Here is a 15,859-nt window from a genome sequence, read left to right on the forward strand (position 1 = left end):
CGCTCAGTGTAAGTGCAGCTCCCAGCGTTGCAGTGCACTTCTCCCTGGAGTCTCCCCCTCCCTCACCATCTCTGTTCTGACCTGCCAGTGGCCTGAGCCTGTGCATACAGCCGCCTCAAAGGGAATGGTCAACCAGGGCCTTTTTCATGTTTGCAGAGGCACGCTCCACAGTGCTCCTCGGCCCCCCTCCGCCGCCCGCCCGCCCCCAAAGGCAGCGGTGCCATTCGAAGAAAAAACTTGGGCTGCAACCCCCCTGCTGTTGTGCCATCCCCATTGCCCTGCTTTAAAAAAAAAAACGCCATCCAATGCTGCACCACAACAAACCAAACACAAGTGATGAGTCAGATCTGAGCACACACACACACACACACACACACACACACACATACTGTGCAGCCATGGCGACGTGATTCCGTCAAAGCACCGGGATCTTTCATCCTGTTGACATGACGTTAAAACTCATCGGGGTTATAGCTCTGGATGAATATATATATATATATATATGTATATATATATATATACATATATATATGTATAAAAATCATCCATGCTGTAATACGACCTCACAACTACAAGAATGACTTACGCTGTAGTTAAAGGAGGGAAAGAAAAGGCTCATATTTTTGCCTCAGCGATGTGGCCGTTTGAAATGACAGAGTCCCGAAAAAAGACAAACGAGCGTTCAAACTTGCACAGGAAAAAGGAACAAAGACTGGCAGAAGAAGGTGTACGACCTTCTCTTTTTCGCAATAACCAAACCAGAGACTCAGAGTATAAAGAACAGCAGAACTGGAACACGTCCGGACATGTTCGCATTTCAGATGACGCCGGTCAATGTTCAGCCAGTTCACACGTTACTCCCTCCTCAGACAGGTCAATTGTAGTTATTGTATATTGAATTATCAGGACTCTTGGGTTTTGCAGGGAGGACCCTTGTGTTTTTTTTGTTTTTTTTTGTTTTTTAAAGAGACCTCTTTGAAAAAGAATGAAACATAATTCAAAAAGCATTACATTGTGTACATATGAATAAAAAAAGAATAAAAAAAAAAACATTTCAAAGGGTATAAAAAAGGTGCAAATGTATATTATTTAAAGTGTTTAAAACAACTAGACTGTGGTATTAAAGGGCATGTGATCATTTAAAGTGTCTCCATTTGAATTTTCTTGCATATTTGCGATAATAAAAGGATGTAACTGTTTATCTGGACACGTGTGTCTCTCATTGCAACCGTTTTTGATTCGCTGCCCTTAAATAGAGGAGGACAAGACTTTGTTTTCCTGTGCGACACACAGCGACGACAGCAGTTTGGAACAATGTTGGTTGTTGACATTTCCGGGCGTTTACAGCAACACAATGTTTTTGCTCTGTAGCGATTTTCAGAGCTGAAACAATAATTAATCGATTACTAAATGAATCGTCAGCTATTTTGATAATCGATGAATCGGTTTGAAGCTTTTTTCATTAATTAAACAAGATTTCTGATCGTTTTAGCTTCTTATATGTCAATATTTTCTTTGTCTCTTTGCTCCACATAATAAAGAAATCGTTAAAAAGTGAATCATTTTGGTTTGTGGACAAAACACGTTCGAGAACATCGTCATTTCCAGGTTTGACAAACACTGATTAACATTTTTTTAACATTTTATGACATTTTATGGACCAAACGATTCATAGATTATTCGAGAAAATAACCTTTAGTTGCAGCCCTAGTGATTTTTGTGTTATCATGGTGCCGATCTAGAACCAAATGTTGATGCAGAAGAGATGCTGCCAGTTACCCTGTTGCAAGTTGTCTAAATCCAACATTGTGTTGCTTTAAATACAATCTCAGGTTTAAATGGACCCTGAGAAATCTCCTACTGTAACCTACCGCTCTGAAGCAAGCCCGAATCCAAGCTCCAGACGAACGACGGGGCAGGCCAAAGAAAACAATAATATGCTCCCAAATCCAAGTATTTTTTTGTGCAGCGTTAAATGGTTTGGTCTTTTCAAAAAATGCTTGTGCTTAATTAGCAGAGGAGGAAACCTAGGGGGACTTTTCATAGTTGAGCAGCAGTGCTTGACTCAGATTGTACTTAGCATGTACAATGTTAGAAATGGAAATTAAGCTGGCTGAATTAGTCGTTGGCTTTGGTAAAACAGTTCGTATAAAACATAACAGACCATTATTTTTTTTTCTTTTGAAGAGTAAGAAACAAACGGGAGGGGAAAATATATTGCTCGGATATTAAGTCACTTAAAAAGTCTTCATTCTTCTAAATATTCCCTGTGAAACAACAGATGAAACAGACAAAGCCAGAATGCGCTCGGTTTAGTAAACAGCTTATTTATTCCTTTACAAAATAGGTACAAATAATTAAGTAATGTTTTTTTTTTTTGTTTTTTTTTCTCACACAAACAGGAAATTTTCAAGGTATGTACAAGAGTTTACCAAAAATAACATGGTTCTAATAAACACAGTTTTTGTAAACAATATTTACAAATCATCCTCATAATGAAATGTCCTTTCCTCTCGTCTAATTACATCAGTAATATTGTCCTAATATTTTGGCTAAAAAGCTGTAGTAATAGTAGAAACCACCAGAAACCATCATTAAAATCAGTTCAAATGACCACGATGGATAACGTTGTGCTTATTTTTAAAACAGGGTAATGTATGAAAGGAGATTCAGGATGAAATCCAATCCCAAAAAACAAATAAAACAGATATATTTATTGTTAAAATAAGTGTCTTTTGACACAAACTGGCAAATACTGTGTTTTACTCATCAGTCATTTCTTTGCTATAATACAGTGACAGCTTTCAGTTGTCAGGTAAAATAGATATATTAAAAAAAAAAAAAAAAAAGTGCTGTCAAAATGTACAACAATTGTTTCAAATGTCAACCATATTTAAATTAATTTCAATATGACAAGAGCTGCATAGAGGCCAAGATATTTAGTTAAATAAAACAAACAAAAACCTAATGGACAACAATACGTAACACAATAAGGGTTTTTAAAAAAAGGCAACATTGCATTGAAAACATGAAAAAAACAGGCATTTTTGTTCTATTTCCTCACTTCAATCAGGAATTAGAAGAGAAACAAATGGTAAAAAAATGTATAATCAGTTCTAAACTGATGATCAATTTTGCATCAAAATACAAACGAGTGTAATGCTCTTCTTTATCGACTACCTTTGTCGTTCAGTCGCTACCAAGTAAGGTAGGAGGGAGCGCAACGTGCTCCAGGGAAGAATAAATTATTGTTTTTTTAAAAAACAAAACAAATACAAAATATTATTAATGTGCAGAGAGGAAAAGGGAAATATAAAGGAATGTCTGTTTTGATCCAAGGTTTCACTACATCACTTAAAATATCAAACGTCTGAACACCAAGAGTCTCCTTTTTAAAAGAGGTTGGCATAATGGGACACAAAAAGATAAACATCTATTAAAAGCAACGTTCACATTATGTGTCAATAAATTAACAAAATAAAGAGTAAAAATACTGACTTTCTCAGTCAAGGTGACATTTCATAAATTGGTGTCATAGTGCGGACGGTCAGCGTGTCGGGGCTCACACAGGAGGTGATGGTAGAGGTGAAGTGAATAAAGTTTGATTTACAAAACAGTTTTTTGAGATATTGACACGTGGGTTATTACTTTTCTTACAAAGGTTGAATGTGTTGAAATCATACATGTTGTCAAAAATAATTCCAAAAAGAACTATTTACATGTAAGGACTTGATCGTGACGCTGTTTTATGGAATCTTGATGTTAAAATAATTATTTTTTGTCTTTGTGCAGACAGGTCATCTGAACTGTAATCCCTGGACTAGAATATCGAGGGATGTATCGAGATTAGGGCTGGGCTTAAAAAAAACCCAAAAAAACATTTTCTGATTCATATTCAAGAAGACTGACTGAGTCGCTTCTAGGCTGTATATTTTGACTCGCATGGGGTTTAAAAATTCAAAACAGTCGCACTGCGTGGTCATTAATGTAACTAAGGGGTCATAAGGTAAGAGCGATCCAGATTTTTTGCAGTATTAGTTATGTAATCTATGTAACGTAATTTCAGAACTAAGCAAAATTAATACGGAAAATTAAATGTTGCCAAATTAATCGACACTAAGTGACCCAGCCCTAATCAAAGAAATGTGAACCCACTTCCTTTGATGGGGAGGAAAAGGTCAAAGCTGCTCCCAGTGATGTCAGATAAATTGCGACCTAACATACACAGAACACAATGTGGATCGAGTAACATTGTTTCCATCTTTAACACAGACTTTGATATGCTCTTTAAACTGAATGATGGAACAATAAACCGTGAGTCTAAACAGAGAAAACACATAACAGTTGTATTTTTGAATGGTTTCTCTCTCTCTCTGTCTCGTTCTTTCTTTCTTATTAAAAGCTACATCAAACATTATTACAGTACATATGGAGACACACGGAGCTGAAAGATTAGACCTGATCTAAAGGCACGCGGCTGGGAAAGAGGAGGAGGTTTGAGGTGGGGGCGGGCGCTGAGTGGAGCTGAGGCTACTTGAGCAGAGCGCGATAAAGGAGCAGGGAGTGGGCCGTCTCTCTCTCCTGCTCCAGGTAAAAAATTAAGTCCCTGAGGTTCACGCGAGTGATGCGTTGCCGTGCGTACTGGCGCGAAGAGGCCGACGGGACGGAGGAGCCGGCCGGGGAACCTGCCGAGCTGCCTGAAACCTGGAGACAGAAGAAGGCACAAGGTGAGGTACAACTCAAACACAAGGAGTAAAGTCAAAAACGTGAGATTTTAAAATTTCATAGAGCAGTAGTTCAGCTGCCCGACAGGTCGCTGACAATTGCTGAGAAGAAAAAGTCAAGTCAAGTAGAGTCACTTTTATTAATAGAGCCCTACACCTCAAATATAAAACAGAAGAAATCTCAGGACGAGCCACAGAGCGGTAGCAGTAGGTGTTTACCTCCTTGGTGCGTCACATGATCGCCAGATCAAATCTGACTTCTCTGCTCTTAGTTCAAATACACTCTGATGTCATCAGTATTCATGCAGCCCAATCTGATTCCAAGAGTGTCATTTGCTGCCGCTCTGTCACGTCGCTCTGTCAAGTCATTCTATCAAGTCGCTCTGTCACGTCACTCTATCATGTCGCTCCATCATGTCGCTCTGTCACGTCACTCTATCATGTCGCTCCATCATGTCGCTCTGTCACGTCACTCTATCAAGACGCTCCATCATGTCGCTCTGTCACGTCACTCTATCATGTCGCTCTGTCACGTCACTATCAAGACGATCTGTCAAGACGGTCTATCATGTCGCTCTGTCATATCACTCTATCAAGATGCTCTGTTACATCACTCTATCAAGTCGCTCTGTCATGTTGCCCTGTCAAGTCATTCTATCAAGTCGCTCTGTCACGTCACTCTTTCAAGACGCTCCATCATGTCACACTGTCACATCACTCTATCATGTTGCTCTGTCAAGTCGCTGTCATGTCGTTCTATCAAGTCGCTCTGTCGCGTCACTATCAAGACGCTCTGTCAAGACGGTCTATCATGTCGCTCTGTCATATCACTCTGTCAAGATGCTCTGTCACGTCACTCTATCAAGTCGCTCTGTCATGTCGCTCTTACACGTGGCTCTGTCACGTCACTCTATCAAGTCGCTCTGTCACGTCACTCTATCAAGTCGCTCTGTCATGTTGCCCTGTCAAGTCATTCTATCAAGTCGCTCTGTCACGTCACTATCAAGACGCTCTGTCAAGACGGTCTATCATGTCGCTATGTCATATCACTCTGTCAAGATGGTCTGTCACGTTACTCTATCAAGTCGCTCTGTCATGTCGCTCTAACACGTGGCTCTGTCACGTCGCTCTATCAAGTCGCTCTATCAAGTCGCTCTGTCATGTTGCCCTGTCAAGTCGCTCTAACACGTGGCTCTGTCACGTGGCTCTGTCACGTCACTCTATCAAGTTGCTCTGTCATGTCGCTCTAACACTTCGCTCTGTCATGTCGCTCTAACACGTGGCTCTGCCATGTCGCTCTATCAAGTTGTGCTGCCAGGTCGCTCTGCTTCGCCTTACAGATGCACCGGAAGGCACATTGAGGCGCTAAGAGCGACTGCCTTGAGTGTCCATCCTCACTTAAATGTCACAGTGAGCATCAGGCCGGTACTAAGCAGTCACTGACAATTAAATTAAAAATTATTTATGATTTTTTATTGGTGTGTGGAGCCAACAGTGAATATCCACTAAACCTACCCTGTATATTTATCCTCACCCTAACCTCCTAAAAAAAATTGTCTGACTGTACAGATGTGTGTGATGTCAATGTGATTTTGTGTGTGTGTGTGTGTGTGTGTGAGAGTGACAGTGAAAGAGAGAGAAAAACGAGTGGGGAGGAAAGTCTGAGGAAAATCGTAGGCCCCACTTGTGCTGCTGTAACATGAAATAAGATTACAACCATTGGGGATGTGACAAACAGAGTTAATATTGTGGCATTGGCTGCGAATAAGTGAGTGGTGATCACCTTGAAAACGGCCGGTCAGAGGCCGAGGATGGATAGCGTTCATGCATGCTCAGGAATGCGGTCACATGAGTCCTTAAACCACCTCCAAATGTGGTTTTTGTGATAAGAGGCATTCAGAACGGATTGTAAGCGATCAGACTAGTACTTAGCGTGATCTGGACGTGATCAGATCACTCAGGAGGGATGATAATACCAGGTCTGATGGGGGTCTACTTGCCCTGTACAGCTAAACTCTCCAGCCTCACAACATTTATAATGATGTATTCTTGCACGTATATATATGTTGACCCACAATCCCCGCATCTTGCCGGAGACTAGCTAATAAATTAATGTATGTTTTGTCTGTGTTTTCATATGAGAACTTATACTGCTCTTCATCTGAGATTACAACTATTTTCTTAGGATTCTATTAAGTTGATTTTTCGCTTCTCCGGTGCTTTGCCCTTTCTCATTCAGAATATTCATCCTCGCTGTCTTTAGACGATAAAGGGATCCTTGTCTAAGGTTAGTTTCCATGGTGAAACACAACAGTGTTTAGAGAAACAACACTAAGTTTCCCATTCACGACACGAATTAAGTATTGTTGAATGAATGGCAAATACAGTGACAATATCAAGAGTTGGGAATACTGTGACCTCTAATCAATTGTACACTTACACTTAGGAAAATGCAGAGCATGACAACAATGTGTAGATATTCAGGTGCAGCTGAGTGTTCTGAGACTCTTTTTTTCCCTGTCTGAAAAACATTGGCAACATGCACTGGCAGGGAGGGACACAGTCATTTTTTTTTTATTTCAGTGTGTTTCATGGCTCTTTACGTCGCCCAAAATATGAACAGATTTTCCCCTCTAAATAAACAACACCGCTGACATAGATCCGAGCTGACGTCCCGCTCTGAAATACAACCCTTGTTGTTTGTATTCGATCCAGGAAAAATGAGAACGATAAAAAAAAGGGAGTGTATACAGAGGCTGATACAAATCAAGAGATGCATTTACATTTGTAAATGAGAAACACTGGGGAAACAAATCCACCAAGTGCCCACTTGAACCCAGGCAGAGAGAAATAAGACAGACATTCCAGTCAGGAACACCCTCTCACAATTACATTGATTGCACCACTCTGTAAACACACAGCACAGACAGGCCTTAATTGCAAACACATGATGGGTATGAATTTACAAGGACCAAACCAAAGTCCCTGCAGCACCCATCCCCTCATGTGCTTGTCTTTGTCTATAACTGCATGACATTGCCTTGCCTCAGATTTACCTCCGTACACTCTCTGACCCCAGGACATGGAGATGATAAGTGAGGATTGCCAGGCCACTGTTCCCACAAACTTAACCCCGACTACATCGAACCATCTCTGGCCACTAACATGGTGAGGGAGCGGAGTTTAAAGCATGTGAGTACAGCCAGCTCCTCTCCGTCTCCCTGGGGCACACCAGACCCTCACTTTTGGGAACAACCCTGGCTTAATCAGGTCAATCGTGGCTGACCACATGTGAAAGATAGGCCTGCCGACTGCCATGCCAATTACTGCCACTCACAAGTAAAGCCTGCATCAAGGCCGCAGATTTTATCAATCAAAGCCATTCATTCACCTGGACAGATGAACAGAAGCTGCCACAGGCAAGTCTTCACTGGGGTGGTGCTGCTGTGGCCACACGGGAGATGGAGACAGCAGTAGCCAGACATTGCCGCATAGGTACTGTAGTGCGAGCTCCCAGAATGCCTCATTCCTTACAGGGACAGGGGCAGCCTTAAGTTATCCAAATACATGCAGAAAGGTCACTGCTCATCCAGCAATTCACTCTCCTCTGCCCTCTGTTTTTATATGCCCTTCATCTTGAAAGATAAAATGCCAAAACGCCAAACACTGGCATGTTGTCGTTCGTATCTATGGAGATTCCACTCACCAGTACAAACAGGAAATCATGTTGTGGATGAGGGAGCGGGGATGGAAGGGGGGTAATCATCAACGCTAACCAAAGCAGATGGCTGACAGTCAATTAAAAAAGGAAAAGGGAAAACATCAACAATCACACTTTCCCTGTCACCAGCAATTACACAGTAATACTGTCTGAAATTCAACGGGGAAAAAAAAACAAAACGGCAGGCTTCGTAAAGGTTACTTACGGTGGACGAAAATTGAAAAGCGAGGAGAGAAAAGGCAGGACGCAAAGAGAGAGAGAGAGAGAGAGAGAGAGAGAGCGATAACGGTACAAAGCAAAAAACTGAAAAGTCTCAAAAATCAGCACTGGCCGAGAAAGATCCATGAGGCAAAAAACAGCATCTGTCATTTTATATGTGACGGGAGCTCAGAGGCATTTATGTCACATGACATATCCATCGTACAAATCGCGCAGGGATGCTTCGATACATCTCTTCAGACGTTGGACTTGTTTGGAAACGGGGGACAGGGAGGAAAACAGAGGGAGAGGAGAGGAGAGGGTCATCTGTAGTAGTGAGGCCTTGGCTCTCGTCTTCAGCTACATGCTGTTGAAATACATGACAATGTGCCGGCGGGGGCCAGACGTCCCTCAATGTGGTCTTTAACAAACATGTGCATATACAGAAGAGCAGAAATAGAGAGTGATTTGTGGAGCAGAAATTGAGTAAAACACAGTAAGGTAAGGTAGGGGTGGGCCAAAAACTCAATTTAGTGATATATCGTGGTCCCGCAACGCGATAAACGATATGCCAGGGCACATATCAATATTTTAATGATCAAATGAAGGATCTCTAAAGTAAGCAAAGATGTTTTGTTTTCTTCAGTTAAGTCAGAAATTGTGATGTATCGTAGAATCGTTGTATCATGATATTATTATGTGTTTTCGCCGGAGTTTGTTTGTCTGTCTGTCTGTTAGCAACATAACTCAAAAAATGAAGGACGGATTTGAATGAAATTTTCAAGAAATGTCCGCAATGGGACCAGAAACAACTGATTCAATTTTGGGCGTGATCGGTAGACTAGGCTATCGCTGGTTACAACACTCGCTGTCTGACCCAGGCGTGCTGGCAGGGTGTATTTTTTAGGCACTAAGCTGCCTTGGTGGAGGTCTGTGCTCTCCGAGTGCTTTTCTAGTTGGTATTGTGGACCGTGTATCGCATCTTTGATTCCAAACCCCTAATGTATGGAGAACAATACAACAGAATAAATGAAGTACTAAAAAGAAAACATTTGTTAATGCTCAAACCATGTACTACAGTCATAATATAAATAACTTAAATAAGGTTAGGTCTAAAGCTTTATTAAGCATGTTTTAAATTTACAGTAAATGTCCATGATGAATGTGTGATTGACTAAAAATATCCTATCATACTTTATGTGCATGTATTAGTTTTATCGTCCACATTCTAAACTGTGGTTGAGAATCACAGACACACACACACACACAGAGCGACACTTTTAATATTCACAGTATCCTACAGGAGTGAATAAGCCACTATGTTTGAACACTTCACGCCTTGTTTGATCCCTCTATGATGCTCATTTTTACACACACCAAAAATTCGGGAGGTCACACCATTTTACTCAATTTACTTTTGATTAATAATGTATGTATTCATACTCTCTCTCTCTCTCTCTGTCTCTTTCTCCTCTCCGGAGCCTTTGACTCTGCCTGTCTCTAATTTTGCAGCGTTAGCAGTGGTGATGCTTGGGTCTTGAGGAATTTACATTCAGTCCTTTATTCTTTGAGTGAAGGGGTGTGGGGTGCGAGGTGCGGGGCAGGGGGTTGGTGGGGGTTCTTGCTGATCTGTGGCTTTGAACCCAGAATGGCACCTGTGCCTTGATGCTGCAGCCAATATTGGATTTGGCCCAGGTCACACCTCAGGGCGGTGGGTTAATGGCCCACTTTGCCAGGCACACAGAGCTGCTCGGCCCTGCGCGGGGGCCAACCTGCTGTCTCAGCACTCCACTCCTCACAGCTGAAGTTCAAGACAGAGACACACACGCACACACACACGCACGCACGCACTGTACGTACAACACAGCGGCTAACATACTGTGTCGACCTAAACTGCAACATGGGGTAAAAAGCATTGCTCAGCACGCATATTTGAAGGATCGAGACTAGCCCCGTGTCGGTTGAGAAACAGATAAGCTGTTCTTGACGCAACATTACTCTATTGTTGCCACTTTGATGCCGAAAAATCTGTTTATAGTGTGCTCCAGGCAAGGACGACATATATAGCACAACAGAGACAGACTGTTGACAAGCTGAACAAAGAAGGGAAGCGAAAGCGGAGCCAGGTGGTGTTTTATGAAGTTAAAGCCAGGGTGAAAATTAACAAAAGCCACTAGTCAAAGTCTGAAATTTTTTGTTTGCAATAGGGTACATTTTTTGGCAGGCGGGCGAGGAATGAGCGTGTTTTGTGAAGCACAACTGGCAGGTACAGCTTTAGAAGGCTCCTCTCATCAGAAGTGCCTGACTGACTAACAAACCCCGATACATGCTGGATGACTGAAGAAGTGACTGATGTGCTGACTGATTGACTAACTAACAACTGGCTTTTTTGGTAGATTGGCTGAGGGCCTGACTGACTCACTGACTGGATGACTAATTTACTGACTGAAGGACTGACTGACTGACAGTCTGGTTGACTGACTAGGTGCCAGCATAGCAAAGCTTTCCCACATGTTCTCCTCCATGCTACATTTGGGCTGGGGAACGCTGCCGTGTCCCTTTCGTCGTGTTTACAGTGTGAAGCCCAGTCGTGGGAGTGAGGACCCACTTCATCTCCACACTCGGCCTCTCGTCTCCTATGGCCGCCATTAATCAGCAACAGAGACTTTCTCTCTCGCCTCTCTCTCCTTTTCCTCGCTCCTCTACGCCCACAGACATGCTGGATGAGGCCATTTTGAAAGAGTTAACAGATGTCGGCTGATTCGCCCCAGGCTTTCTGACAATGCCCCAGTGATGTATTTGATGTGGAGTTTATTCAGCTCTAATAAACGTATAAAGAATTAGAATAATAATTCACAGATGTACACATCCAGATTATATGCCGGAGCGTCTCTTTGAAGCAGACGAGGCAACAAAAGATTAACAGAACCAAGAGAGAGGGTGAAAAAAATGTGTTGGTTCAGTCCATCGATAATCAGAGAAGTCAGATTGTACCAACACCACAGCTTCACGTTCAAATACTGACACGGGCTGGCTTTGTTCCTTTTACAGGTTCATTTTCTGTGGTAAACTCTACACAAGAAGCTGCCACTGTGACTGTGCTTAGTAAAAATGGAGCACAGTGAAACCCGTTTGCTGTATCTCTCTTTTTTCCCCCTACTCTCACATTGTTTTTTTTTTAATTTGTCATTTTGTGAACAGCAAAAGAGAAAAAACCGAAAGAATAAAGGGGAAAAATACAAAGAGATGAGAGTGAGGTCGCACATTCTGATCTTGGCAAGGAAAAAAAAACAACTCCCCCCCCCCCCCCAAAAAAAAACGAGGGAATTACTTTCAAAACAAACAACTTCCATTTGCTTCACAACTAAAGAACAACAAATCTCAAAAATGGCCAGTTGCAGAGCATCTTAATACCCACATAAACCATAAAAACAGCTACAGAGCTCCATGGCAATGCATAGCAACCGTGCAGAATTTCAGTCAAGGAGAAAGAAAGCAAAAAAACACCTTATTACTTCTAACTCCTGCAAGCCATTTTGGTCTCCAAAGGTTTTAGAGTGCCGCAGGCCATGTGTCTGCAGTGTTTCGGGAAATGACTTGCCTTCGCACGAACACTGCTATGTTCTGCAGCACTGCTGCCCCCAGCATCCCCGCTCAATTTCTGTTTAACCCCTTCCTGCCTTCCCTCACACTGACTCACTGCAACAGAGAACTCTCACACCCAGCACAATAATGTCACATTGTTCAGCCTCCCACAAACCAAGGCAAATCAAACCATGCTTCTCCATGAGCTAACACATTAATTTGGCTACTTAAGCATGTGATGGGCTCTCGACAAACACGGCGCAGGAGAAGTGTAAGGTTATATGGGGCAGAGGAAGGCGGCGTGAAATGCGTCCTTCACCCCTTTTTCACTCCGTCTGCTACAAAACATACGACACGGGTTTTTGCACACTCGAGTGTGTGTGTATCAACGGTGGATTAAATCTGCAAACTCGTTGACACAACACATAATTAAAACATCTTGCTCCAGGTCAGGAATTTTCTAATTAGTAGTGTACTGACAAAGCTGCAATTCCATCGCCCTGAGTTTCAAAGTCCACAGGTTACTGCTTAGATGAAAGCCGACCCTGGAGCACTATTCTGCAGGGCTGCTCATACAATTCCTCAGAAGACAGTCACAGGGTCACCAAGCTTAACAGTGTGCTGCACCCAGAATCTCTCTTACCAAACAAAGAACTTCAAACTTTCCTGCCACCCCCACCCACCCACCCAACCCCTCTCTCTTCTTTTCAACCTGAAAGAAACAAAAGATAGTGTAAAAGCAAGTCGAGAAAGAAATCTATTTAATTAAAAATGCTCTCAACCTGGCCTGCTGAACTTTATTAGTTGTGTTTTGGTAACTTAGTGCATTACAGATAATAAAAAGGTTAGTATGTGATTATGATTGGCCATTAAATTGACTGTAGCTTACAGTCTAAATAACACATAAGCTAATATCAAAACAATACTGATGATATAATGTTGTGGTTTACTGTATAAATGTGCGTTTCTATTCTGTTTCTTTAAAGATTGTGAGCCAATATTAGAGCAACTACTTATATCTCAAATTTCAAATACTCACATTAGATGCTATTTGTTGCAGTTGTTGATGCAATGTGCCATTTCCTCTCATTTTTCAACCGAGTCCTTTTCTTTGTAGTGTCTGTGTTTTTGTTTAGTTCTTTTGGATTTGTTTGTTTTGGGGGTTTGATAACCTGCTGCAAACCAGCTTTAACTGAGCCAGTTCAACTGTTACTTTTAATCTCGTCCCTGTGTAACAACACAATTCCACTAAAGGAGAGAGGATCTACGAACTCCCTGCCTCATAACCAAGACAATTAACGTAGGGCAAGTATCTTTGCCTACATAAAGTATCAGAAGCAGAACTTTTTCAACATTAAATATTCAAGGCGTTTCATATATAAAATGAACCCAATTAGAGTTAAAATGGTAGAAGTGTAATGAGTCTCAAGTCAGAACGCTTGTCTTCAGAACTACTCACTAATGAGCCCTTGTTGGTTTTTCACACTTTACTTTCAATGGTGTGGCACTGTCATTTCTGCTGGTTTTTAATTTTTAATTCAAGTCGAATGAGAGGGTGGTGACTGAGATAATAATCAAGGCACTGGGGTGTTTTTTGCAGCCGATGGATAGCTGGGAGAAGTTGCCAAATGAGGCTCGTGGTCGTCGCTTTGATATCGTCGCGAAACGTTCTAAATAGGAACAACCACTTAACAAAAGCCTATCAATTCAGGCCTGGCATTGAACATAAAATGACCACACAAACGGGGGACGCATCCTACAAATGTCCCAATTAGAGAAAAGGGTAGACGAAGGCAACACAGCCTGGCAATGAATAAAACAGAACCCGAGCACAAAGAGACAGTGACTTTAGAATGAGTTAAGAGACCAAAAGGCAGCATGACGCATCCCGCTGCTCTTCAGACATGTGCTTTATGCTGAACTGTCAGTCTCCACATAAATCCTCATATGAGCAGTCACACATTTCACTCAAAAGAAAATGAATGCACCAAAGGGGGCACAGTGGATATGCAGATGGGGGAGATTAAACAGCACATTTATGGCAGCGGTTCACCCTACGACTTAGTTCTTGATTTCAAATTGACATAAATGGGGCCATTTTTGACATCATTTAGCCATCACAGGCTCAGTTCCAGCACCACTGTCACTAGTCCCCATGCACCTCATGTGAAGCCTGCTAAGTACAAGAAGCAGGGAAACAGCTGTCTGAAGAGCAGGTCTTATTAACATCCAGGCTCTTCTGGGGAAAGTGTAAAATTTAGATGGCCCAGAAAGACAAACTATAACTTTACTGCAGCAATTTTCTTAAAAGAGAGTTCCTGACCCCAAATGTCACCGTTTTTTCTCCAGCAAAGCTTTCAAGGGTGAGAGTTTTTACTCTAGCTATTGAAAAGTCAAGTATTCCTTTACCATTCTGAGCATTTATACAATGGAGTTTATACGACAGGGTATTAGGGCCAAGTATGAAAAATTATTTTCTCGTAGATTTGCTACTTTTAATCCGACCAATCTGCGACTTTATTTTCTTGTAGATTTGACACTTTTAATGTCATAAATCTGTGACTTTATTTTATCGTAGATTTGACACTTTTAATCTCATAAATCTGCAACTTTATTTTCTCGTAGATTTGACACTTTTAATGTCATAAATCTGTGACTTTATTTTGAGATTAATAAAGATTTGCCACTTTTAATCTCACAAATCTGTGACTTTATTTTCTCGTAGATTTGCCACTTTTAATCTCATAAATCTGTGACTTTATTTTCACGTATATTTGCCACTTTTAATCTCACAAATCTGCATTTTTTTCCCTCGAGAATAAATTTGGAATATTATGACGAGATCGACTTAAATCCTGACATTTCGTCTCGACATGTCCATCAGAGAGAGTCCGGACAGTCACAACATGCGGTCAATCAGGAACCCGAGGTGGGTTATTGGTAAAAATGGTAGGCAGCACAGCAACATTTGAACTCATTAAAGGAGGTCTTTATTACAGTTGAGCTGGCACTTTCCTTGAGGCCTCATTCCTCCGCTCAGATTCCTGCTCTACAGGCCCACGAGGCTTCCTTCCTACCTGCGCAGCATTTTGGCAACTTGCTTTATTAAACTACATACAACAGCATTCTTTTCCAGGCAGCTGTGTGTGTGTGCATGTGTAATTCTTATCTACATATTGACTTGGTTTATATCTACATGCTTGTCTGCCATAATAATTACAAATCTTCTAAAAGGATGTACTAAATTCTTCCTGAACCTGAGGCGGGCAGCTGCAGGAGTTGCCCACCGGCGCCCAGCAAACACACCTCTGGCGCCGCCTGGTATCCAAACAGCTTCAGCGTACAACCCACAGCCATTAACGCCATGATGTAATGGCAGCTTTCTATTCCATTCAACTCTAACGGAACAGACCGCACCAACATGAGCGCGTCTCAATGCGTTTCTACGAGGAACACATCGGTTGGGATAGGTCGGACAGGTAATAAAGACAGCAGCGACCTGGTTTCTACTTGTCAGCAAGTCAGACCACACATATACACACACACACACAAACAGACTAAAAAGCACTGTTGTGGTTGAGGAGGTGTGTTTACATCTCCGGACCTTGTATAAATAAAGATCCCTTTAAAG

General features: G+C 41.9%; 1 protein-coding gene across 1 annotated transcript in view; it reads right to left on the reverse strand.

The window, feature by feature from the left end:
- Positions 1-4,530: 4,530 nt before the first annotated feature.
- Positions 4,531-15,859, reverse strand: part of LOC310936991 (transcription initiation factor TFIID subunit 4) — a gene marked incomplete at both ends in the record, with an annotated part of 81,274 nt that continues 69,945 nt past the window's right edge. The window contains one exon of the mRNA XM_083901170.1: positions 4,531-4,704. Coding sequence (XP_083757296.1) covers positions 4,531-4,704 — 174 coding nt within the window. The remainder of the gene's footprint in view (positions 4,705-15,859) is intronic.

The sequence above is a fragment of the Microchirus variegatus genome (assembly GCF_963457635.1).
Source record: "Microchirus variegatus genome assembly, chromosome: 14".
Classification (NCBI taxonomy): Eukaryota; Metazoa; Chordata; class Actinopteri; order Pleuronectiformes; family Soleidae; genus Microchirus; species Microchirus variegatus.